This window comes from Pomacea canaliculata, linkage group LG5 (genome assembly GCF_003073045.1).
Source record: "Pomacea canaliculata isolate SZHN2017 linkage group LG5, ASM307304v1, whole genome shotgun sequence".
Classification (NCBI taxonomy): domain Eukaryota; kingdom Metazoa; phylum Mollusca; class Gastropoda; order Architaenioglossa; family Ampullariidae; genus Pomacea; species Pomacea canaliculata.
In genome coordinates, this window is record NC_037594.1 from 14,193,331 (window position 1) to 14,217,156 (window position 23,826).

The 23,826-nt window shown below is 36.3% G+C and overlaps 3 protein-coding genes across 5 annotated transcripts; 1 reads left to right on the forward strand and 2 right to left on the reverse strand.

Annotated features, from left to right (window-relative positions):
- Positions 1-2,649: 2,649 nt before the first annotated feature.
- Positions 2,650-4,696, forward strand: LOC112565004 (conotoxin Cl14.12-like). Its single transcript, XM_025240211.1, has 4 exons — positions 2,650-2,767; positions 3,319-3,513; positions 3,885-4,053; positions 4,602-4,696. Exons 2-4 carry the CDS (start codon positions 3,333-3,335, stop codon positions 4,633-4,635), a joined length of 384 nt encoding a protein of 127 aa, XP_025095996.1. The 5' UTR covers positions 2,650-2,767; positions 3,319-3,332; the 3' UTR covers positions 4,636-4,696.
- Positions 4,697-5,271: 575 nt separating this feature from the next.
- Positions 5,272-8,294, reverse strand: LOC112565003 (glutathione S-transferase-like). Of its 2 annotated transcripts, none has more exons than XM_025240210.1 (5): positions 7,982-8,095; positions 7,508-7,722; positions 7,186-7,320; positions 6,444-6,597; positions 5,272-5,838 (listed from the first exon to the last, which is right to left on the reverse strand). In XM_025240210.1, the coding sequence occupies exons 2-5, from the start codon at positions 7,704-7,706 to the stop codon at positions 5,631-5,633; spliced, it is 696 nt and encodes a 231-aa protein (XP_025095995.1). In that variant the 5' UTR covers positions 7,707-7,722; positions 7,982-8,095; the 3' UTR covers positions 5,272-5,630. The 2 variants fall into 2 exon arrangements, with proteins under 2 accessions (XP_025095995.1, XP_025095994.1); XM_025240209.1 differs by lacking the exon at positions 7,982-8,095 and adding an exon at positions 8,200-8,294 and having other exon boundaries at positions 5,277-5,838.
- A 2,352-nt stretch (positions 8,295-10,646) lies between these two features.
- Positions 10,647-22,172, reverse strand: LOC112563983 (hypoxanthine-guanine phosphoribosyltransferase-like). 2 transcript variants are annotated; one of them, XM_025238481.1, is made up of 9 exons: positions 21,635-22,172; positions 19,102-19,208; positions 18,447-18,630; positions 16,920-16,940; positions 15,536-15,601; positions 14,924-15,024; positions 14,670-14,716; positions 14,100-14,176; positions 10,647-13,364 (listed from the first exon to the last, which is right to left on the reverse strand). In XM_025238481.1, exons 1-9 carry the CDS (start codon positions 21,671-21,673, stop codon positions 13,311-13,313), a joined length of 696 nt encoding a protein of 231 aa, XP_025094266.1. In that variant the 5' UTR covers positions 21,674-22,172; the 3' UTR covers positions 10,647-13,310. The 2 variants fall into 2 exon arrangements, with proteins under 2 accessions (XP_025094266.1, XP_025094267.1); XM_025238482.1 differs by lacking the exon at positions 16,920-16,940 and having other exon boundaries at positions 21,635-21,987.
- Positions 22,173-23,826: the final 1,654 nt, after the last annotated feature.

Sequence of the window (23,826 nt, forward strand, 5' to 3'; positions counted from 1 at the left end):
TCTTTCAAATATCATTTTATAGTAAAACGTTTCGTTGTTTGCTAAAACATTTTTTTATTTTTATTGCTTATGCGACACGTCAGTGTACAATGATGTTCTAACAATTTTATACAGCTCAGAGCAAAATATGTTTCATCAAATCTCCATAAATATACACTTTCTGTTCTCCAGACGCACATGCGAAAAACAAATTCCATGCACAGAGAGAAGCCCTCCCCTCTCTTGTCACAGACTTCACGTAAATTTGCAAGACTTGCTAGTATACCTCTGACACCTTGATGATGTTGATGAGGAGGAGGAAGGATAGGGTGAAGGAAACACTTTCTACTGTTTAAGTTATAGGGAACTTAGACTTTGTGTCGGTCTTACTGGCTGTAAATTGTGTGTGTATAGTGTTTATAATATTTATTTTCATGAGCTCCACAGAAACACAGTTTCAAACAATATAGATACACAAACACATGCACCAACACACCCATCGCGACACACACGTACACACACACCAATCTGTGACATGTATAAAATGTAGAGAATGTAATATTTACTTAGCGGCTCAAACACCGAATGTCGCAGTGCCACCTACCGCCGTATCATTGTACTAATAAACAAGATGTCAGCAGTTGTCGATACCAGGGAAGATAAGAGGATGTGGTCGGATGTAACTAAGCTCCCGTTAAGCTCTAAACGCTTACTAATAACATATATTGGCACAATCCTAAGCCACGCTCACCTTCAGATAAACAAAGTGCTGTAATGTGATCCCCCTTCGTAACATTATAAATTGTTGACAAGGAGGGAAGAGCATTCATATCCCAGCAGTCAGACTCGGAAGTCCGCGGTCCTCGTATCAAGTCCACAGAGAGCGGCGTACTAGAGAATGGCAGGTGACTGTAGTGTTTGAGACCGAAAATACTGTTTTCCTGTAAAGTAAGAATAGTGTTCAATGTAGACAACACGTGGTCCGACGTGAAGCTGTCAGTTAGGGCGCAGACATCAGATGATATTTCAATTGTCTGCCAATGGATCAAATCCTTGTGTTAAGACATCTTCAGTAGTGTATCCGCACTCATCTTGCCCTCAGCCATCAAGGATTCTTTATACAGTAGTGGACCTGAGACAAGTATAGAGTTGTGTGCGCTTTCCGTCTGTGCTGGACTCTTTGGTAAACCTATTTTTTTCTATAATGATTAAAATTAAAACAAACAGCTAGATATCATTCCGGGACCACCTCACTCTCCTCATTGTAGTACGCGTTTAACATCAACAATAACTATTAATGGTGAAACTACAATTACATTTTGGATGACCTGTTGTTATATATGCAGCCTGTAACAAAACATCTTATTACACAATAGCGTCTAACATAATATTTTTGTTTTGTCTGTAGTGACAATATTTATTCCTTTTGAATCTCAGTTCACCGAAAAATCTGTCCACGTTGCACGTTTGAGTAGATGTGACTTTCATTAAAATGATAAACTTCAAAGTAAACTAAATGTTTTACCTTAACATGCGCCAAAATTTAAGACAAGGTTTCTATATCAGAGCAGAATGTTTGAAGCTCATTGCTGTCTTTTGCTTTTATGCTTACGATGCATATTCTGGAATTTCTCCACATCCCTCACTCCTTCCATCTCAAGGGTGATTGTTTATCTCAGGCAATGCTTGGTCAGATAGTTTATTAAAGCGTTTAAAATTCAAAAAGAAAGCGTATCTTATTTGAGGGAAGACAGTCCACAAATTACCTGCTTGAAGCTAAAGAAAAGCCGAGTCCTGTGTCGCAACATCTGCCAATCTCACAGACAGTCCAGGGTAAGAGAGGATTATAAATAGCAACAGCTTCTTGAATTAGAAGAATATTTTAGTCGGAACATTACAGGTATTCAAAATTAACAAAATGGTGGAGACATTGCAAGGAAAAAAGCTTAGTTGTTTACAAAGAAAGTAGGAAAAATTGTCCGATAGATAGGTTTTCGACCGACTTTCCTCTTTCTAATACAATGAGATGTCGTTTTCCGGACACACCGTTTGCCAAAAATTAATTTTTTTTTTCTTCTGCCTCGGTGTCCACCGCCTTCAACGTTACCCTGGAGAACTATCTTCTGCAGGGTGTCATGAACACTGGACTGCGATTTGCTAAACAACGACACAAACAAAATGCCTTCTCCTGTATGTCATGATCTCCTCCTAATCTAATCACTTGGCCACGAAGGTCCTCTGGAAAACAGTCATCGTTGTTTACATCAAGATTTCCCTTTATAACACATCTTGTATTCAGTGTTTTTGGCGCTGGCACGTGGGCTGGCATGCGCAACAGGGGACGGCAATTCAGTGACCTTTACCCTTGCGAAGTAAGCAAGGACGAGGCATGATGGAAAATGTCCCAGCCACTCAACTAAGTTCTCTGTGTAACAGATGTTTTGTGTGTGTGTAACAGAGATCATCAGAAACTGTAAATATGTGTTGTGTGCCCTCTCCACTACACTTTTTCCATAAGGGTGGGGGACGCAAGGCTACAGAAACTGTGACTCTTCATCTCTAATTATAAAAGACCTGTGTCATACATAGACACACAGGTTGCAGTTTCTAGTGCAGTAACTGGTTTGAAGACACGTACTATGGGCCAAACCTTAACTGATAGTGTGCTTCTAAAATACCCCAGTGACGTCACACAGTCACGTAGGATACCACATAAAAGCAGATGGCATACCTGCTCCTGCAGGACTTTTATTCTGCAGGACGAAGTTTTTCACTTCGACAGTAGCTGGTAAGACAACATCTGAGCTATTTTTGAATTCATGGCACCTAGATGTGACATCATATGAATAAACTGCAATGTGCTTGAACCTACCAATCACAGCTTAATCTGAGTATCGGTAACAAAACACCTTGCAAAACATGTCTTCTGATATTCTTCGTAAAAGTTAATATTCTTTACATGCTTTTGCCAAACTACAACAGAGATTCGGAAAAGTGTATCATAAAATGTAAAGTTCTTCTGCCTTGATATACGTAAAATTAATTTAAGATTTTGTAAATGAGTTATAGTTACATTACTATATTTTTTCGTGAGTCCTAGTCACTTGTAAGCCTTTTCCGTACACTAAAACTCAAAACAGACAAAATATTCGTTCCCAGGTCTAGTACACTTTTGAACCGACGTTGAATGGACTAAACGTTTTAATCACTGTGCGGGAAATTTTCAAACTCCGAGAGATATTCTCCCCTGGGAGTGTGTTGGAAAGCGGCGGTGGGGAAGGGGTTAATGTATGTGTAGGTGATGTCTTTTTCATCGATATTTTTGTCGTCTGATGCTAGATTAAAGCCTCACAATGAAGTTCGCTGTCGTCCTGTTGCTGGCACTCGTGGCCATGGCCTCGGCTCACCCTCGCATGGCTCGCAGCCAAGACAAGCGATTCCTCGTCGACACATTCAAAGACATTGGCAACTGGTTCTCTCACGCCTGGGACAGCGCCAAAGACGAATTCAACAAAGTTGTTCACAGTGTAGAAGGTGAGTCCTACAATATGCCTCGAAATAAATGAAGCCGCACTGTTCTTATAAGTAGTCGGCCAGAAATTGGTCTCGTCTCGCTTGCATTTTTCTAGTTTGCGATAAAAAAAAAAAAAAAGACACACATGTTGCGATGCAGTTAACTTATACAAACAAGACAGCTCTAGAAAGACAACTATAACGGAAGCTAAAACCAAGGTGAATAAAGATGGAAGGCTGTTTTGGGGATTACGGACGGCCGTTCATAACTGTCCTGCTACAAATCTTCAAATTCTGCTTACACAGATGAGCAAAGCATAAAGAAATGGACAATACTCGATGATGATGATGATGATGATGATGATTGATGATTGATGATGATGATGATTTAGGTTTGGCAAGCCACATCAACTTTGACGCGATAGTGAAACAACTGGTTCCTCTCATCGACTCGCAAGCCACTGAAGCAGGCTGCAGCACTGTGTGCACTGGAGCCGCTGCCTCCCTCCTGGGGCCAGCCGCTCCCCTGGCGGCTACATTGTGTGGCCCACTGTGCAAAGCGTAAGTACATAGAAAATTCACCTTTATACACTTTACACTGGAGCAAAAACATTCAAGGCAATCTTCGGAGTGTTCACTGGGTTATCTCCCCTTACCTATATAACGAAAATCTCTTGTTGCTGATAACGCATTTCATTTCCTGAGGATTTTCGTAGTACAGGCTTTATAAGTCTGGCTCTGTTTGGCTTAGTCTTCTAGCTGACATTGTTATTTGCTACCGCTGTGCACACTATGTCATTTGATGTTCTAAGCGGGAGATATAGTATATCGAGGAACAAAAAGCTGAGAATATCTTAGGAATAGTGAATCCCATAATCTTAATCTTTTTGTACAATCTGCGTTTTAGCCATTTGTTCTGCTTTCCAAGTTGTTTATTTATTTTATTATTATTATTATTATATTGGAATTTTTATCTTGGAAGTAAGATTCTCATAGAAACTTTGTGATACTTAATGTAAAAGTGATTTTTTCGATCGAGAGGAAATGGTGTCGGCCCTCATTGAACAGACATAAAACATCCACTAACACCAAACAACTGTGATTTGCAGGGCCCTTGCTGAGCTGGAGAAAGTCGCCGGTTAAGCACATGTGACTTGTACAGTGTCGAAACAGCACGGATGAAAATAAAACACTCTGACTTGTACACTTCGGGTTGAACAGTGCGTGAATGAATGGATGTATATAGCGAAAAAGGGCAAGGGATAGAGTTTTGTTGTAATTAAATATTTACCCTCCAGATTTAAGACTTAGTATATGCAAGGCATCAATAATGATTTATTTTTTGTCCGTTAAAAACCGCAAGATTTTTTTAGGACTTTTCCCTGTCTCAAGCCTGGGGGTTTCAGATTAAGATCGTCACTATTTTATGAGAAATATACTTAAACTTTCAATAGTGTTTATCGTAAGTATGCTATTATTTGCGTTAACTTGTTAACATGTTTATGTGCCAGTGACGTGTGTGTGTGAGAGAGCACCTAGCTTGCTGCAGGCAGGGAAATGGGCTTTAGAAAAGCTTTTATTATAATTATTATTATTCTCTATTTCATGCATATATGGCACTTCTTGTTATACATCAGTGTCGTGTGTGTCTAGTTTCACTCACACACACACACACAAACGAAGAAGGCGCAATAGTATAAACACCTGTCTATTTACGAACAATTTTCTTGTAATACATCTTACTTTCGTCAATATAATGCTATCAGAACACAAAAATTATTCGATCTTGGTTGAGCAATATGACTTTATTTCATAAAGCTAAACTAGTATTTGGTGGACACATTGGTTTCAGCATGCTGCATACAACGACAAATATCACATATGAATTCTGACCTTTTTAATTTGTCGAGTAAAATTTTGAAAGCACACTTCACACTTGACCTGCTTTTGTGTGTGTTTTTGAACCTCTGAACCCTTCAAAGTGAACTATCATTTTTAAAAAAAAGTGAGCTCTTTCCTGCTTTCCTGCTCGCCACAATCAGTATGATAAAATATAAAAAGGGCGTTCTTTATATCTTACCTACCTTTCAAAACAAACTCGAATACATTGTAAAAACCGCGAGCAGAGTGTTGCTGTCTTACATCATGCTGTTGCCGGAGAACGGCAGGTACCTATCCGAGTTGATGTAAGCAGCTATTCGTGGCCTCTCTTCCATGCGCTGTTTGAAGGCTTTCAGGAGAGGGAGGGACTGGGCAGCCCAGGCTTCTGGGAACTGCGCTTCTGTGGCACGTAGCACGTGCAACAGACCAAGGTCAACGTAGGTTACGTTGTTTCCGAACAAAAACCTGAAAAAAAATTCCTCGGTCATAATTCATTTGTAGTGATACAGTTGCAAGGCTTCAAGCTCGTCCAAAAGCATCAAAGAAAACAAAATGGAAACGTTTTCAATAAGGCGCTGACACCCTATTGTGTTTAGCTCATTCTATATCGTCTTTATTACTGTGTTTGGAAACATCTTGTCACTTTATGACATCCCTTAGATATTCAGCTCAACAACTGGCAAAAACAATCCAAATCTTGTTTCCTATAGTGTGTCTAAAAACAATTTCCGGTACCAACAGTGATTTCTCATGAGAAGCGTGGTTTAAGGACTTGTTGACAACTGTGCAACTGGCAAGCATCCGCCCCAACTCCGATTCCAAAATAGTCATAATAATTAGGCCAATTCCACAATACATTACTCATTTTAAACACTTGTTAGCCTGAAATCTATTTAGATAATCGGTTTTATAGAAACACGGTGTACCCCACAATTTTAAACTAACGATCTCGTCCATCGTCAGCACATTTTAATAACTTTAATCTCCAGGACCCAGCTTTATAAACACACTGCTATGTATTTCCTTTTTCGTTCTTATCTTTTCCTTTTTTATTTCTTGAGCTGTCTTACCCATGCCCTCCATTGTTGGCTTTCAGAACGTTCTCGAAGTGACGCAAGAAGTTTGGAAGACGCTCCTTCGTAAAGAATTCAATGTAGGGTTTAGTTTCTTCGACTTGAGCGAAGTAAGACGCGGTCCAGTTTTTACCATGAAAAGCTAGGCGACCTGAAAAATAACCACTTTAATGTACTCTTAAAAAAACCCCAGAAATTTCACTTGCGAGAAAGATACTGTGGATTATTGTCATCGCAATGCCACAGATTTTGGTTTTATTTGTAAGTTGTTTTTTTAAATTACATAAATAGGAGCATCCTTTTCTAGGCCCCTCCATTTTTCAACTTTTTGATTAGCTACGTGTTTTGTTTTTTTTTTTTTTTTTTTGCCGCCTGGTTTGCCTTTAAGCGTCAAAGAGCTGCATGAGCTTTTCGTTTTAGCCATTTGGTGTGGCGAGCGAATAACACAGACATCGCTTATGTTTGCTCGGGAAATGTTAGCATTCCCTAACTTACCACCAGTCTAGCCAAGGGAAAATGGTTGCTACACTCGCAGGAAACCAGGAACCCTAAATTGTAAGGTGGTCTGGTGTGCCCATGTGATCTGGTACGACAAGGATTTTGATTCGATTGTCACATTTAATACTACTGGAGAGACAACCAAATACAGGGAGAAAGTGGCTACATATACAGTGGATCCTTTATCAAAAAGTAACTAATCAGCCCATCAGTCATTGGCTATTAATCCCACAGCAAGTACCTTCGCCGATGTAATCATGAATAGTTGCGTTGACCTGTTCAGCATGCCATTCGTCTACTTCATTCGTCGGATACAGCCCGTACTTCTTCCCCAGGTACTTGCAGATAATCCCCGTCTGGGAAAGACTGAAATCATCTGCAACAGGAAATAACACTGCCTGTAGTGTCGTTTATAACTATGCCTGGTAAAGCTATCGGTTTAATCTTTGCACTTGCGTCTTGTCATTGATTGAATGTGGGAGTTCATATAAAAACATGGGGTAGTAACATGCTAGGAAGTGATAATTTTTCTAAAGATGTTCGGAAATAATATTTCCATATACCTCTCTGAATCAGAGGAGGGGCAAAAGTGGGGTAGCCTTTCCATTCGCCACCCCTAAACAGTTGATAGATCCTCTCATTTTCCTCTATGTAGGGCACACCCGCTTCTTCAAACATTAGGCGCACGAAGCCCGCCCTTCCAGGTCCTCCCTGGAGTAGCTGCTTATCATAGTAGTACAATTTCCATGGTTCCTCTGACATTTTTTGTGGGGGTAGTCTAGTGCAGGAAGTGTATATAGGTTAGTACATGTAGTATTTAAGCAAATACAGTTGATAAACAATTAATACTTTCCAAACTAAAACTATAGTACATGTAGTGGGCTCTCTCTCTCACTCACACATTTACACACGGAGGAGATAAGCGAGAAGAAAATGCAATTCTCAAGCACCAGCTATACATTCGACAACACAAGCACCTTGGTCTGATATAAATAATATTTCACGGTGTCCGTGGCTAGAAATAAATTTCTAGATACCTGACAGCGAGTGCTGAACCAAGGGCACTAATCACTGCTAAGGGGAGAAAATGCCGGCTGAGTTTTCAGAGTGACTTACGCATAATTGTCTGCCTCCCCAACTTCTCATCATACTGAACAGCATAAACTAACACATGCCGTTTATTTGTATATTTTTTTAAGTAGTATTAAAAGTGAAAGCCTACAAACAAAAATCTTACATTAAATTGAGTGCAAACCTGTATTTAAGAACGGAGGAAAAGCTGAAGCTCGAAATCCACGAAAGATTTGTGGGCCACAATAAATCGCTGAGTCATATCACGATGGTAACCTTGACATGTGAGATAAAATGCAGTTTACACTTCCTGGATGAATACATTAACATATCGGTTACATATTTTTCACAAAATAGACAAAAACAAGAATGTGTATTACTGTTTGTCTTTGTTATAATTTTTATTTAGTTTTTTAAAAAAATCATGGATAACTAGAAATAGCCACGACTTTACTACTGATTACACATCCAGCTTTGTGATGATGTCTTAGTCGCTTTAACAGTGCAGATCCATCGACCCAGTATGGTTTACTTTTCGAGAGACAGGGGTCCCATAGATACGTATACTGGAATGCATGTAGCGTGATTTGTCAGATGTAAAAAATAATATGAAAACCTATATCATACTAATGAAACAGGTGATTTGCTTTATATATTATTATATATATTATAAATGTGAAAAGTAGCAAAGGATATGAAGCCTTTGAAATATCAGTCAGATAATCCACTCATACTTTTCGATCTAAGCTTTGATTTACTTAGCATGCTAGAAAAGCCCATGAGATTCTTTGTTATACACACATCATAGAAAACAAGAGGGGAGTGTCATAGATGTTGACAGACATAGCAAGCTATATATATAAAACACATGCAATATGTAAAAAATAGACATAGATTTAAAGCATTATAAAAGCTTTCACAAGCCAAGTAATGGCTCAGAAGAGACTGATTTTTTAAGGGGACTACATATAAAGACATTAACACATGCAGATATTAACATCGTCTTAACTGAATACGAGGACTTTCTTAACAATGCTATCACATCAAACTTTAATAATGTTAATAAGTATTTATACACCCAAACCACCCCTTATAAGGAAGCTCGATCATGATAAGACAGAATTCACTACACTCAAAACACCTGCCATCCCAATCAGGCCCGTTCTTACCCCCCGCGGGGCCCGAGGCATAGGGTATGTGCGGGGCCCTTGACACCACGATCGCCACGGTTGTTATTTAATGAAATGTGCGGGGCCCTAGGCAGATGCCTCGTCTGCCTGCCCCTAAGCACGGCCCTGATCCCAATCAGCCCACCCATTCATGCATTAACAGTAAATGCTAGGGCAAGTAATCACAAATATGAAAACCAATGGTTTCTCATTCAACAATTAAGGTGATGGAAGACAGGCTTATTCAGAGATGGATATAGCTTGTCCTTGGCCACATTCAAAGTGTTGGAGTGGTACTAAGTATAAAGGTGACAAAGCAGATTTATTTCATTATAAATTGGGTGAATACCTTTTACTTAGCTTTTCTGATAACTCTACATGGAGAGAAGAGAAAGATCCTTGCAAAACCTATCTTTTAAGTCAAGAAATGTCTCAAGCACAGTGTCTGCCAGAAATATTTTAAGTTCTATTTTTTTTTTTAAACTGCTTTCTAGGAGAGGTTGCTTAATGAACAGCAGAAGCAAGAAACAAGAAAGCTCAGATGAAGAGAAAGCAAAGTGAAAAAAAACAAAAAAAAACAAAGAAAAAACAAACAATGGGAACAGAAGAGTATGTTATTAAGCATATGTTGCTAGAGACTGTTCAAAACCAAGCACAGTGCAGCTTTGCTCTGTACATTTTAACCAGCTGTGACTGTCAGAGGTCTCTTGGCTTAAAAGGCAGCTTTCAACAAAGAGAAACTGAAATCCTTTTAGCCGCCAGTCAAAGCAGCATTCTTCTGTTGTAGGCTAAGGAGTCATGTCGCAGGAGAGGAGTGAGTGTAGCAGATTAATTTTAACTTAACTAAAGCACTTTAACTTAGAACTTCTAATTACATTTTGTGTGTTGGAGTCATTGTGCTACTTAACATTCAATTAATCATTGTCCTCAAAAATCGGGAAGTCATCTAAAGAGAATGTGAGTTTATATAGTATACTAACGAAATTGTATCCTATGCTATATTTGTATTTTTATGTGATAAATAAAAATGTGACAAAACTATTTTGTGTAGTTGGTTTTGTCTGCACATTAGGAATATCACCTAGTGATTTGTACAAGATGCTGCAAAATCCTTATTTTCAGTGGTCAAATTTGTGTTGTACAGTTGATGTCAAGAGAAATGTTTCATGTCTTACACGAAAAAGATGATAAATTCTGTGTTTCCAATCATGCAGAAATCTGTGTATAGTGTAATACCCTGAATCACACAAAGAAAATTTGCCTAGGAAGCTCTAAAAATGTAGCTGATTCATCATCAGTGGTTTGAAAATGTAAAAGAGTTTAGGTCAGGGGTCTCATCATATAAATTATTAAAAGGATCAATAGCAAGAAAGTTTGTATATTGAAACATTTTACTGGATACAAGACACAAGCGCAACCTTAACAAGAACACTTCAATTCTTCGCGTCTTTAAAAGCCAATGCTGTGTTCTGGAAACATTTTAATATATCGAGACAGAGCAAATGTGCAACAGATTTTGGTATACTTTGTTCATCCTTACACTTTGTTTTATAATCTCAAGTGTTATCAGATCAAAGTCTTTCTCCTAGTAATCCAAAAGATCTAAAAGCAAAATTAAAGTTGTCCCATGAACAAATTATTTCAGAAAACATCTCCACGGAAAAATTATATTAGTAATTTTTTGCAGTTCACAACACAAAGTTAAAGAAAATAATATTGAAGTAAAGGAAAATTTTACAATTTTGAAAGTGCTGGAATTGTACTGGACAAAATTCAAACAAAAACTTTACTTCGGTGAGTTGATTAAGTAAGTCCAATAATCCAAAACACTGCAAAATGTAAGGAAATTAATAAATTATTTATTGTTAAAAAATGACCTTAATACAATGTATTAAGATAATTTTTAAAAAACAATGAAACATTTGATAACTTGTAACTAAACAAAAGAGCCATAGACATATCACTTTATGGCTAAGTGTGTACATATTTGTTTAAATTTGATTTAACATATACTTTCTATACAAGAAAAAGAGATCAACTTTATATTCCCCGAAGATGTGAAAGGTAGATATTTCAGTAGCTTGACTTGCCTTCACTGCAAGGTTCAACTGAAAGGATTCAATGAGACAAAATACCTCACAATGTCACAAATATAATGAGCTTTGTCTGAAGATCTAACAACTCTCACATCACAGCTCTTCTTGAAGTTGCATATTAGGTTAATGTTTTCTCCCCTTGCCTGTAAAAAAAATGGTACTCGAAACAAACAAAACAAAACAAAAATCGTGAGGAAACAAAGACGGCTTTTTCTAAATGCATCACTTGATACTGAAAGTGCTTTATTTTGATGGAAATACATTTAAGGATTTCTGGTGTTGGAATGATTCCTTTATGTGTTGTTGGTAGATGGCACATGTGACAACTCTCTCAACTATGTACATTTTAGCTTCTATCACGAAAACGTTTGCAAGCATGATTTCTTGTATAGTTTTACTGAGAACATGATTCAACAGTAAACAAACATAAAAGCTACCCCCTTTTTTAAGGCTATAAAAAGATGAACTGTAATAACCACATGTACAGAGTAATCCCATTACAACACTACTGCTGTGATGATTAAGCTATCTGCTGCTCTATCCACAAATATTTAAAAGAAAAGAACAAAATACACCTGCCTTAAAGACAGTTGTTCTGAAAAGGCTCACTGAAAAACATGGGCTAAGATTTGCATTATGACCATAATATTCAAGATTATATCACCATTTGTTCTACGTAATGGATTTTAGCTGTTTAATTGAGGAATTAAATACTTAATGCACATTATACTACAAGGATTTACAAATACTATCCAGAAAAACCAAAAAGTATGAAGGTTATTCTTACAATTCTTTCTCCTGAAAACAGACGTGTTATGGCTTTTAAACAAAAAAGAAATATGCACATATATAAACAATCAATAACAGGCAAAAATGACTGAAAACTTCAAAAATTATAAATCACATTTCAATAAAGCTCTTGTGATGAAATGTCATCATAACATCAATATGTGATAGCTTCAAAAAAGCTATCCTTCCTACATTAACTTAAGCACAGTTATATCACTTTTTCTGTTTTATTATGACATGCTATCCGGTATTGGTTTCTGCAAATGTCAAAAAACATGCACCATGTAGTGAAAAGTCTTGGATGTGATAAAAAGCAGACACATAAGCAAATCATTGTTTAGGGCACATCTATCTGATGTCTACTACAAGTGTAGATGCACACAGCTGTGAATGCATAGAGGGTAAAAGAAGTTATTCAGATATGCTCCTACAATGAAAGTTTTGTGCATCCATAGTGAAAGATAAGATTTTGAACCAAAATTTTGTACAGAATAAGGCTGTGATGCTACAGCCAGTTTGAAATTGAACATCTGACAAAAAAATATATTGGAGAAATTCATATCTTGTATTATTTTTCTTTTCTCAGTTTATGACCTAACCTACATATTACTTGAAATGCAGCATCATAAGCTTACGTACTCTTGGAAAAATAGCTTTTCTTCCTATGTAATCTGGAGACATAAAAATATTTGATGAAAACATTCTTTTCACTGGGCACATTTTTCTTGCACGATTCTAGCTTCATTTCTGGCAAAAAGCACAGAAGCAAGCATTAACAGAATTGCTCAGAAATTTCAAAAAATAAATTCTTGTATGTAGGTCTAAAATATTTGTTACAGTGGCCATAATTATTCACTCTCCAAATTTCCACAGGGAACCAATGCCCACATGGAAGTGAAAATATGGTTGTAAGATAAAATACAATTAAAATGCACACAGCATTACAGAAGTGTTTGGCTGCTCTCTTTGAATGAGAAATCAACTCATGAGAACATAACAAAATGGAAGCCATTTTTAGTTCATTTAGCAATGCGAGCATTCTGACAGTTTTGTTGTTAATTTTTAAATGATTTAAATCATGTAACATTCAGCTGTTACTTAACCTGTTTTGATACAAATATTTAATATCTGTGAAAATACTGATGTGCATGTATGTAAAAGATGAAAAAGCACAATACAATTTTGCATTTTGAATCATGATTCAGGGGATCTGTCTTTCTGATTTAGTTGATAATTTTTCTTTACTTCTTTACTGCATATTTCTTTTTTCCTGTTTCGCTGATAACACCTATATGCTGAAAAGAGAAGGAAATGAATTATACATTGTTCTGAGCCTTTTAAATTAACTAAATTCTACATGTTACAATTTATAACATGCAGTTTCAAGCACATCACAGTTTTAAACAACTTTATGCAATCATTTCAGTCCTCTACAATCTTTATTTAAATTAAAATGAAGCAAGTATGATTAGTAAAAAGCTGAACAACCGAGAACTGATGTTGAACTTATAGCTAAATCAGGGCTTCTGCTTACGCAAAAAATTGCGTACAGTACGCATTAAAAGTTCGAAGGACCCCTTCAATTTTTGTCAATGGGGTCCCCTTCAAATTTGGGCAAAGAACAGAGAGCCCTTAAAAATCTGAAGAAGGGGTCCCTGGGACCCCAAAGAATTTAGCCTTAGCAGAAGCCCTGTAAATGATTTTAAAAATCAGACAGGATGAAAAGGTCATTAAAAAAAAGTTCTGAAACAGTCTAAAGAACTTCCAGCCCAGCTCCTTTATTTTAGTCATATATTCTTTAGACATAAATAATTGAACAAACATTCAGCAATTATTTAATTAATCTTAAATATATTATAAATTGTGTAATATGATACTATGGTTATTGCAGAGCAAAAAAAAAAAAATTTAGAAACATTCAGCAAGGAAAATCGAAAGACTACTACTACTGTAAGTGCTAGGGGAGAACTGGTATTCATTTTCCTTTAAATATTTTGCTAATACTGACCAAAAACACAAAGAATATTTACATTTAGATCTCTGAAGTATTCATTATAGTCTAGTGCATATCCCACTACAAAAAGATCTGGGATCTCAAATCCTGCATCTGCAAAAAAATTAAGAAAACAAAAATTATGAGCAGCACATACATTTTCCATTTCTTAAGTGGAGAAAGCTCATTGACAGAACAAACAATATTAAAGGGAAAAAATTATATTCTATATTATATAGTGAGTCTCTTTAGAGACTAAAATAATTGTTTAACAGCATACATCAAAGGACAAAACTTGTTGCATGTTTGGTCAGCAGCCACTCTGAGTGCTGCAGGGGAAATAATACCAACATGCTTAATGGATGGGTATTCACAAAGTCATTTAAAGGCTTGAAAACAGCATGAGGTTTACTTTAGTGAATTGTATAAGCAGTTTGAGCTATGAATTGTGTATGCAAGTGTTTTGGCCTATGTCTCCAACGACAATTCTTTCTACTAAATGGTCCTTTTAATAAGTCCACACCAAGAATGTTGTGCAATGGTCTGCGTTTCTTTTACTGGACATGAGTAAAATGCAACTGTTCTAATATAAGAAAAAAACACTTACAGTCTGGTTTATAGCCACTGCTTTTTGATGTTCTCTTCACCAACAGGCTAGAAAAGTCAAAATTTAACATTTAACATATCAGTATCACTGATACTGGTTTTACTGTAAATATTGAAGCTACAGATAGTAACACAGTACATTCAATCAAGGATGCTTACTATTTGTAATAAGAATGTGAAAAGTATCTAAAACAAACAAAACAAAGATAAGATAAAGTACCAGCGTACACAACACATTTACCAACAATCTCCTACCTGGCAACCTTGATGCTTTTGGGGCGAACTGTTTGCAGCAGAGTTAACAGTTGCTTCATAGTGTTGCCAGTGTCTATTATATCCTCTACCACTAAAACATTCTGCAACATAAGTATCCAGCAAATTTTCACATTTGAACGTGTGTGTGCACACATGCAAAAGTGCATGTATGTTTTTTTTTCATCATCATGACTGGAAAACATTAATCTACATTTTTATTTTTTAGTAAAACTTTTATAAAACTGTCTGGCTAAAATTAGGAGTGATAACCATGCAGTTACACTGATGTTGGAGTAATTGCACTGACACTCCTCTTTCTTTAATACATTGGTCAGCATAACACCTTCTGGAATGTTCTTGAGGAGAATGGAAATTGAAAAGCAAACTTCTCTTATCTATTCCTTATTATGTTTTGAAGGAGTAAAAGTTATGAGAATTATATAGCATCACTAAAGATTGCAACACATTTTTTCAAGGTAAAAAAAATACTGTAGGAGACAGGCATGAGAAGTTTCTCACATTGCATAGGTGACACATACTTGCACATCAAACAAACTAGTTCAGACACAAGTGTGATTTTGTGACGTATACTACAATGACAGCATTACTCACTTTGCCTTCCAAGTCTTCTAGATTATCACCACCAATAACCTCAATAGCACCAGTTGACTGGTCATTCTGCATGAAGATAGTAGCTTGATAACTCATGACAACTGCTGATTCTTCAATATTCAATACAATCACGGCAACAACAACAAAATTGTTACATTGGCAAATTCAGTATTTCTTTCTCAACTTGAGTTTACAAAGTTGACCACATGTTCAAAATGTTGAATGAGTTGACATTATCAATTTTTAATTGTTTTTTATTTCTATATTTATATGAAAGATCTTGCTTAATTTCTTTCTTGAAAATGATTTGAGTTATATTTGATCTAAATTAAAGACTCGCTTTCAAACTTTTAAAATAAAACTTGAGTACATGTTCATAAATGTATGAAAACATATCCCAGCTTTTTATAAATATTGTAAGTTTTAACGACATGAACTAACAGATGTTGATCATTTTTATTTTTCTAAAACAACTCTATTAAACTTAAAAAAGAAAGGATCATTTAAGATTTAAATGCTAAGATTTTAATCATTACCTAACAAACTCTAAATAATTCTTAATATATCTGACTTTCAGACCCTAACCCTAACATAAAAGCGAGACACTAGCCGTATATAAGCTACTTACAAAATAATACTGCAACCAGCACACTAGAGGCACATTACAGGTGCAAGGTTATGTGTTTATTCTTTAAATACTCAGATCATAAGCAAAATGTAGATAGCAGGAGAAGAATGTGTGACGGGCAGCACAACATTAGCAGAAAAACCTTAATACAAATGCTGCAGGTTAGTGCAAAACTGGCAATGCACACACATAAGTAAAAGTTTATTTTGAAATCTGTGGTAGTAACATGCAACGTAGATGTTATTTTCCTTGATTTTTAAAATGTGACCATCCCCAGTCTCATGGAACCAACCATATGTCAACTAAAAACTCAAATAAAGATGCTAGCATATATTATATTTTAGAAACTGTAGAACCAATAGTACTTTTGTTACAAAATACTTTAAGTTGACATACTTCCCAAGTGCAAATTATGTTTCACATTTCTGTACTATCTTTACAAGAGTTTAGAAAATTTATAAAAGTTATATGTTTTACAATGTTCCATCAAGTTTAACATTCTTCTTCCTTCTGTCTTTTAAAATTTCTAAAAAATAAATAAAATACCCAAGCTACAGCCAACAAAACTTTTTCATGACTGATAACCACCTAGCAGATATAGAAACTATTTATTTTAACTGTTTGAAGCTGTCGTCACCTATGAACACATTAGCTAAGTGTAAGCTAAGTGCTAAAATTGTGTTTTATGCTTAGATAAAACAAAAGTAAATGCAACTAAAACAAGAAGCCGTATCATGCCAAATGCACACACATTACCTCAAAATCTCCTTCGTGAGTCTTTGGACATAGAAAATACAATTTTAAAAACCACTTTAAATGACTTGATTTTTTAAAAAATATTTGCAACTATTAATATTTTTTGATAACACTCAGGCAAAGGTATTTTTCCATTTAATTTCTAATTTTGTACACTGGAACATTGTGGTTGAAAAGCTGTATTTTCCAATCCCAAAGACATTTGCACTTCAGCAGATCAACTTATCACGCTTACATTTTACATACAAACAAAAAGAGCAATAAACAATAACTTAAACCAAATTGGAATCAAAGCAAACTGAATTATAACTTGAAATGCTGAATTTAACAGAAATTATACTTTCCTTGGTATGCGTGAACATATTAGATTCTGTTTCTAGTCAACTCTTCATGTCTGTTAATAAACCCATTCTTGACCACTAAGAATACATCTCTATTCTAATTGAATCAGATTTATATGCATTAAACTAAGAATACATCTATGATAAGTAATAAAATTTTGCTTTTTAAAGTGCAATAAAAAAAAAACCTAAGTCGGCATAAGTGCCTACAAATCCTCAAAGCAAAAAAAGAAAAAACTACATTCTCAAAACCAGTTCAGCATACAGCAGGATGCCAAAAATCTGATCTTAAGATATTCTGAATTTCATGCAATTTCAAACACTGCAGTAGATTACGCATATTTATTGCTATATATATATCTGTATCTACCATGACCAGTAATATACTGTGAATATCATGCAGAATTTTTTTGGGGGGAAGTTTGTTACAAAGTGGTGAGACTTTGAAATTAACAATAAAATTTTTTTGTGTAATTAAAAGCAATCATTTATGTCAGTAGGTTTAAAACTGAAATTATGATTTTTTCCCCCATAAAATAACAAAGTTTAAATGCCACTTTCAGAAAATTTATGAATGCCTTTCTGTCAGTTGTTTACAAATAAACTACAAGCAGTCCTCGGGTTGTGTCAGCCCTGAGTTACGATGTTTTGTGGTTAGACACATCTCCAATTTACTGTATAAAGCCTTACTTCCACTTAAGTGGTTTTGCATCATAAACGTCGTAACGCGAACTTCGTGTTTCATTTCATTATTAAACATATTTTATATGTGTTTTTTGATAATTACTGTGTTAGGATAGGTGTTAGGCTAGGATAAGTGCTTACAGTAAGTTATTTATGTACAGTATATTGGGTTTAAAACGTGACATTGGAACGGAACAACGTCGTAAGTTGAGGACTGCCTGTAATCATATATATATATGCAAAATACACCTAGAATGCGTCTGTCTGATTTCTTACCTCTCAAACAAAAAGCAAGTGATCTGCTTGCAGCAGCCAGAATCAAGGCAAACTGTGCAAGACTAAAATTCTTTAGGCAGTGCCATTCTGTTTCTAATAATTAAAGTTTCACTGAGGACTTCAAAGCTTGAATGGAGTAGCATGAGCGTCTTGTCATGAGGGTTATACAAACTGTGAAATATACAAAATGTTAGATTCAAAAGGAAAATTATTCCAGACTGCTTACCAAGTAACTTTTCAGGCGAATGAAATCAACAGACATTGGAACTGACTGACCACTGCTTCTGTTGATGATCTTAATCTTATCAAGTAAGTCTGTGAAGAATTTATAGCCACCTTTCAAGACACAGAGGCCTACAATGGCTTCATGTTGGAAATCGCTAATGATATCTCTGGCCATTCTTTCAGTTCTGAAAAACATTAAAGAAGAAAAGACAATGTTAAGCAGGATGAATTCTTGTAGAACTGATAATTTCAACTTAACAAGTTGTCTAGGCAAACATAATTTTTAAGGACAAAAATCATAAAAGAATTCACTAATAAAGATGACATTTTCATGTCTCCCTTGCTATGTTCACTACCTCAGTACTGAGTCATTTCAAGATAAAAAATGACTGTTAAAAAAAATAAATAATAATTAACCAGTGGCCGAATAAGAGGTCTTTCCTCCAAACTGTGCAAAATAATTTTCAAAACTTAAAAAAAAAAAACTTAAAAAATATTTTTCCTGCGTGATAATATATTAGTCCCCTCTTTACAAAACTTTTGGTCACTAAATGTACGGAGTATAACAAATCCAGTTAACCTTTTTTGTCTTAGATACCCTGTTAGTGAGATTGACTATTTATATTTTAACATGCATAAGTAATTTATTGAATTACCTGTCATTTATTAGACCTCCTGGGATTAAGATTCGCTCCAGATCTTCCTCATAATGCCTTGGTACAGAAAGCACATCAAGTGGATAACCTGGGTCGTCATCTTCAATCTAAAGAAAAAAAAATTATAAGATATTATAAACATAACAATCCATTGCATGCCATAACATGCAACCAAACACCCTCATGAAAAATAAGATCTGTTTTAAATTATGTGGCATTTTTAGTTGGAATACTAAATTTCAATGTACAAAAATGTCTGAAACTTCAAAATGAACACTGCACATAAATGTCCATTAGGGTGAACTGTAACAGCCATTGCTTTTTCCTCCCACTAGCAATTAATATGAACCAAAATAAACTAATCCCTTGTTCTATTTTTGCAGTTATAATCAAGTATGTAATCATACAGTTTTGCTACTTACTGAACATTATTTAATAGCTTTATAATCTTAAAACATCTACTGTACTAGTGCTAGTGAAAGGAATAAGCCTTTTTTTAAATTAATTATTTGGAACCACAAGTTTTAACTGTTAGTGCAGTAATTTCGATACAAGCTGAGTGATCATGCTGTTGTAATAAGATTAACACAAAACAAATACGGTCTCAATTCATTCTCACTTTCATCTGACCAATATAACTATCTGGTAGGATGCAAGGGTAATGAAACTGTGACACTAGCTGGGGTAACTGGATGACTTGAATAAATAAGTTCTGTTATAAAAACAGGCAACAAGCAGAGCTGACAAAATCATACCTTGATTTGCAGTAAATGCAACTTGTTTGCAAATCAAAGTGAAAAGTTGCAAGCCATGGTCTAAGAACTTGATTTATTGACAGCACTGATAGATATGTTTGTATCCTGTTCATGGACTTTTCAATTCAGCCACACTTGCTCTTATGATGCTCTTGTTCGAGTTTTTCCAGGACTATTGCAAAGGGTCAACTTAGGGACAAAATCTCATCCACCTTGGTCAAAAATACAGGAAACCTGCAGGGCTATTTACTCACCAAATCTGTTCCCTATCTAAATCTTAAGGACAGATTTTTCCAACTGTGCCCTACTGTTGATTAAATTCACAGCTGACAAGTTAATTCTTACTCAAGGACGAAAACTCATTGGCAATTAAGTTTCAGTGTGCTAGACAGCAAACAATCCTTCGATGAAAACACATAATGTCTAGGAAAGAACACCTGTGCCTGTTCCTGCTGGGACAATTGAAAACTTTCAGGGTCAGCAGCCATGCCTTGTCAGTATATCACAGCCTGATTTTCAATGTTCATTCTGTGTGGTTTAGCATTCTCTCCGTAAAGGTTAAAGCATCTGACGATGGTAGCCAAGACTGCTGGTAAGATTACTGGCCTTCAAAGACCATAGCGTGATCCATACACCAGGTCTGTGATGTTTAAGACTGTCAGCATTATCCCATACCCCTTTCACCTGCTACATCTACCATTTCCAAATGCTACCCTCTGGCTGCAGATGGAAATAACTGGTCACCAAGAAGAGTGCTTCCACCAAATCCTTTTCTACCAAGTGTGATAGCACTCTTGAACAAGACTAACAAATTAACCTGTCTTCTCATCCATAAAAATAACACTTAGTGGCCCTCTGACAATTGTCGCCGAGTGGTTGAGCATGTAGGTGGATGGCAGTATTTTGTTGTATATTATTATTTATGGGTGCTGCCAAAAAGGAAAAAAATTGTTCACAGAAATGGAAAATAATATTAAAAACGTATTTTTAAACTATTTTCTGTTGACGTCACCTTTTAAAAAGACTTGGGACACCTGGTTAAGAAATGGTTAAAGTTTCATTTCATAAATACTAGGCATGTATTGTGAAGACTTGAGAGACCACTTTTAATGGACAAACAACCATTTCATAACATTTAAAACACACACACACACGCTTAGGGGCGTGCGCCAGCAAACACACTGACAGCATGAGCTATGAAAGTGTGGAAAGTTTATTTGGTGGAAATGCTTTAGTGGTTTTTTTTTTTAATTGAAGTGATGGGTACGTAATAGGTAGTAGGCTCGCGGGGTTGTCTTTTTGTAACTCATAAAAGCAAACGACTTCACAAGTTGACAACTACTGGTCTGCAAAATTAGCACGTGTGACCTTAGAAAGGACAAAATTCTTTAACACCGCGAAGAAAAAAAATGTAAGCGGTTTTCCAGCTTGTGAATATGTACTTTCCGTTTCTAAATGTGAATGTAGTTAGAAAATAAACTAGTGCTGACGATGTCGGCACAAATAATCACTAGTGTTTTACAAGGGTCTCGGATTTCTGTCACCTTTTCACGGTGCTATAAGTTTACCAACACTTTCATCCACCCCGTTATCAAGTCACGAGGCGAGCTAGCAGACAGCCGAACTCATGGCGAGCGGGTTGAGCTCGAGCAGACAGACACGAAATACGGAGTCGTTATAATAACTGAGAAGAAAATAGTTCCTTTTACATTTTAAGATGTATATATGCAATAATTTTAAAGTTAAGATTCCATATTTCAAAATAAAAATAAACTTACTTTTATACAAATAGGTTTGGACATTGTCGCAAGTTTCATGTGACGGGCGAGCAGCTCCACTCGTGCAACTATGGCGAAGTCACAAGTCTTTTAGTTTCGTATTCAATGTGCCGACATCAAGAAGTAAAAACGAGAAAGAAGAATGTTGGAGACCTCCACGAATGGCAGAATACGGTAAAATGTAAGATTAAAGTTCTCGTTGAGTTCGCTATCGGACACATTACAACCACCATTTTTGTGTAGAGATTGAAGACGATAGCTGGCTGTGTTTGATTGACAGATAAGTATTTACTAATGCTATTGTCACAGACATTAAATTGAAACAATCAATATAACAATAATATATCTCCGCAATAATATATATCCGCGCCGTAGTAACACTAATTAATGGAGAGAGTGTATGCATACACTCCTGTTGAGAGATAAGCTGTTAAAATTAAAAAAAAAAAAATACCTATCGACATATTCAAACTATACAGATCGACTACTTATTCACAAACTGAACCATCACGAGTCGGGTACAGTCATGTCAAACCCAGAACATCCCACCCCGAGAAAGTGTCTACGCTGAGACTGTAGCTCTCTGTACTCCCCTGCGGCTCGGGTGAGAATTGAATATTGAATGCGTCTGCTTATCTCAGTATGCATCTGCATGTAGTGGAAGTGTGAACGGGTGTATTTCCGTGCGTGCGTTTGCATTCGCTCGCATGTGTGTTTGGGATAGGGTTATGCATGCAGTTGGTGTGGAACTGAAGTGTGGTAAATGCGGAGCTGACAATAATGATCGAACAGTAATGTTATTTATTATGTAACGTGGGTCCATGGCAGTTCGCTTCATTTCTGGTTCGAGGCTCGCTGGGGCTTGCGACAGGAGCCACACCTCCTTGTCCGTCTAAAAGAAAAGATTAGCAAACTTTTCAGGGGATACAATACATATACTGCGTGCCCAAGACATAATGAGCTTTATACAGTCTCCTATTCCTGCAGCATTTATTTCAACTGTTTAATATCGTGGGATATACAAGCAGATTGGTTTAAAAAGCATACACTTAATTATTTCAACAAAATGATTCATATACCTGGAAAAAATTTCGTCCTCCTGACCTGGCTTTTTTTCACATTGTAATGTGTAACTGACCCCCTCTTCCCCCCCCCCCAAAAAAAAAAAAAAAAAAAAAAAAATCTGTGGGGTGGGAGGTTCGGGGTTGACAAAGTGTGTGTGTGTGAGGGGGTGCTTCTGACGGACTAGACAGTACGGTCGCTATATATTCTTTGCGAGAGGGCTTATGAAAACCTCATTTGCAATGAATAAACTGAACAGGTATCATGAAATGAAGGAAAACTTAATTAAAATGGGTGTACTTTTGGGGAAGATATTTTGTTCTTCTATTCGCCGTTAGAATCGTGTACACAAAAGGCTAGTTTTTAAACTACGGCGCTCAAGCTATGTCAACAGAAAAACTGTTTGCAAACATGGCTAGAGGTTATAAAAAGATCTAGGCAGCTTTAAAACATCAACGGAACCGGTGTGTCATTTAAAAAAAAAAAAACGTGGACAGCTTCACTGTACGATTGTTCCAGTCTCCGGAACAAATTAACATAATAGGCATATAGACAACCGCTGGTCTGCCACAGCATGAATCGCCAAACCTTCCCTCCCGTTTCGCTGACATTGAAAATGTGGAGAGGGAGGATCGTGTAGAATTGTTGCTATGTCCAGGCAGAGATTGGGTTCCAATCTAAAGAGTGGAAATCGGATCCAGTACGAATGTTTGATGTTACACGATAACTCTCGAAAGAGACGTCAATGAGATGTGCAGCGAAAAGTCCTGGGATGCAAAAGTGTTACAATTCCCAGCAGAGTTTGAGAAATGGGGTGGCTCAGAGAAACAAACGGGAGAATTAGGAAAAGGTCTTGGGGAAGTACAAGGGCTGTTGCCATAGTTATACACATGCTACTAGCAACTGCAACGAACATTTCCGCCGTTGCCTTCCCCACCATCATCTACCACTACCGCAGTTGCTGGGCATATACGGCAGATTCTGATGTGGCTGATGTTAGTGCTATTATTACGAGCCTTAGTACTTCTATTGGTGCTAAATTTTCTTATCCATCATCATCATCATCATCATCATCATCATCATCATCATCATCATCATCATCATCCACCTAATACACCCAGCCGTTCCCG

Bases quoted from the DNA above. Each gene is read 5' to 3' on its own strand.
- LOC112565004 (XM_025240211.1), top strand. From the start codon at position 3,333: ATGAAGTTCGCTGTCGTCCTGTTGCTGGCACTCGTGGCCATGGCCTCG. The intron at 3,514-3,884 runs GTGAGTCCTACA...ATGATGATTTAG, and splicing joins AGTTGTTCACAGTGTAGAAG to GTTTGGCAAGCCACATCAAC. The intron at 4,054-4,601 runs GTAAGTACATAG...TGTGATTTGCAG, and splicing joins TGTGGCCCACTGTGCAAAGC to GGCCCTTGCTGAGCTGGAGA.
- LOC112565003 (XM_025240210.1), bottom strand. From the start codon at position 7,706: ATGTCAGAGGAACCATGGAAATTGTACTACTATGATAAGCAGCTACTC. The intron at 7,321-7,507 runs GTATATGGAAAT...TTCCTGTTGCAG, and splicing joins CCCTCCTCTGATTCAGAGAG to ATGATTTCAGTCTTTCCCAG. The intron at 6,598-7,185 runs GTACTTGCTGTG...GTTATTTTTCAG, and splicing joins TCATGATTACATCGGCGAAG to GTCGCCTAGCTTTTCATGGT.
- LOC112563983 (XM_025238481.1), bottom strand. From the start codon at position 21,673: ATGAAACTTGCGACAATGTCCAAACCTATTTGTATAAAA. The intron at 18,631-19,101 runs GTAATTCAATAA...AATGTTTTTCAG, and splicing joins GGAGGTCTAATAAATGACAG to AACTGAAAGAATGGCCAGAG. The intron at 14,177-14,669 runs GTAAGTGTTTTT...ATTTTTTTGCAG, and splicing joins CAGTGGCTATAAACCAGACT to ATGCAGGATTTGAGATCCCA.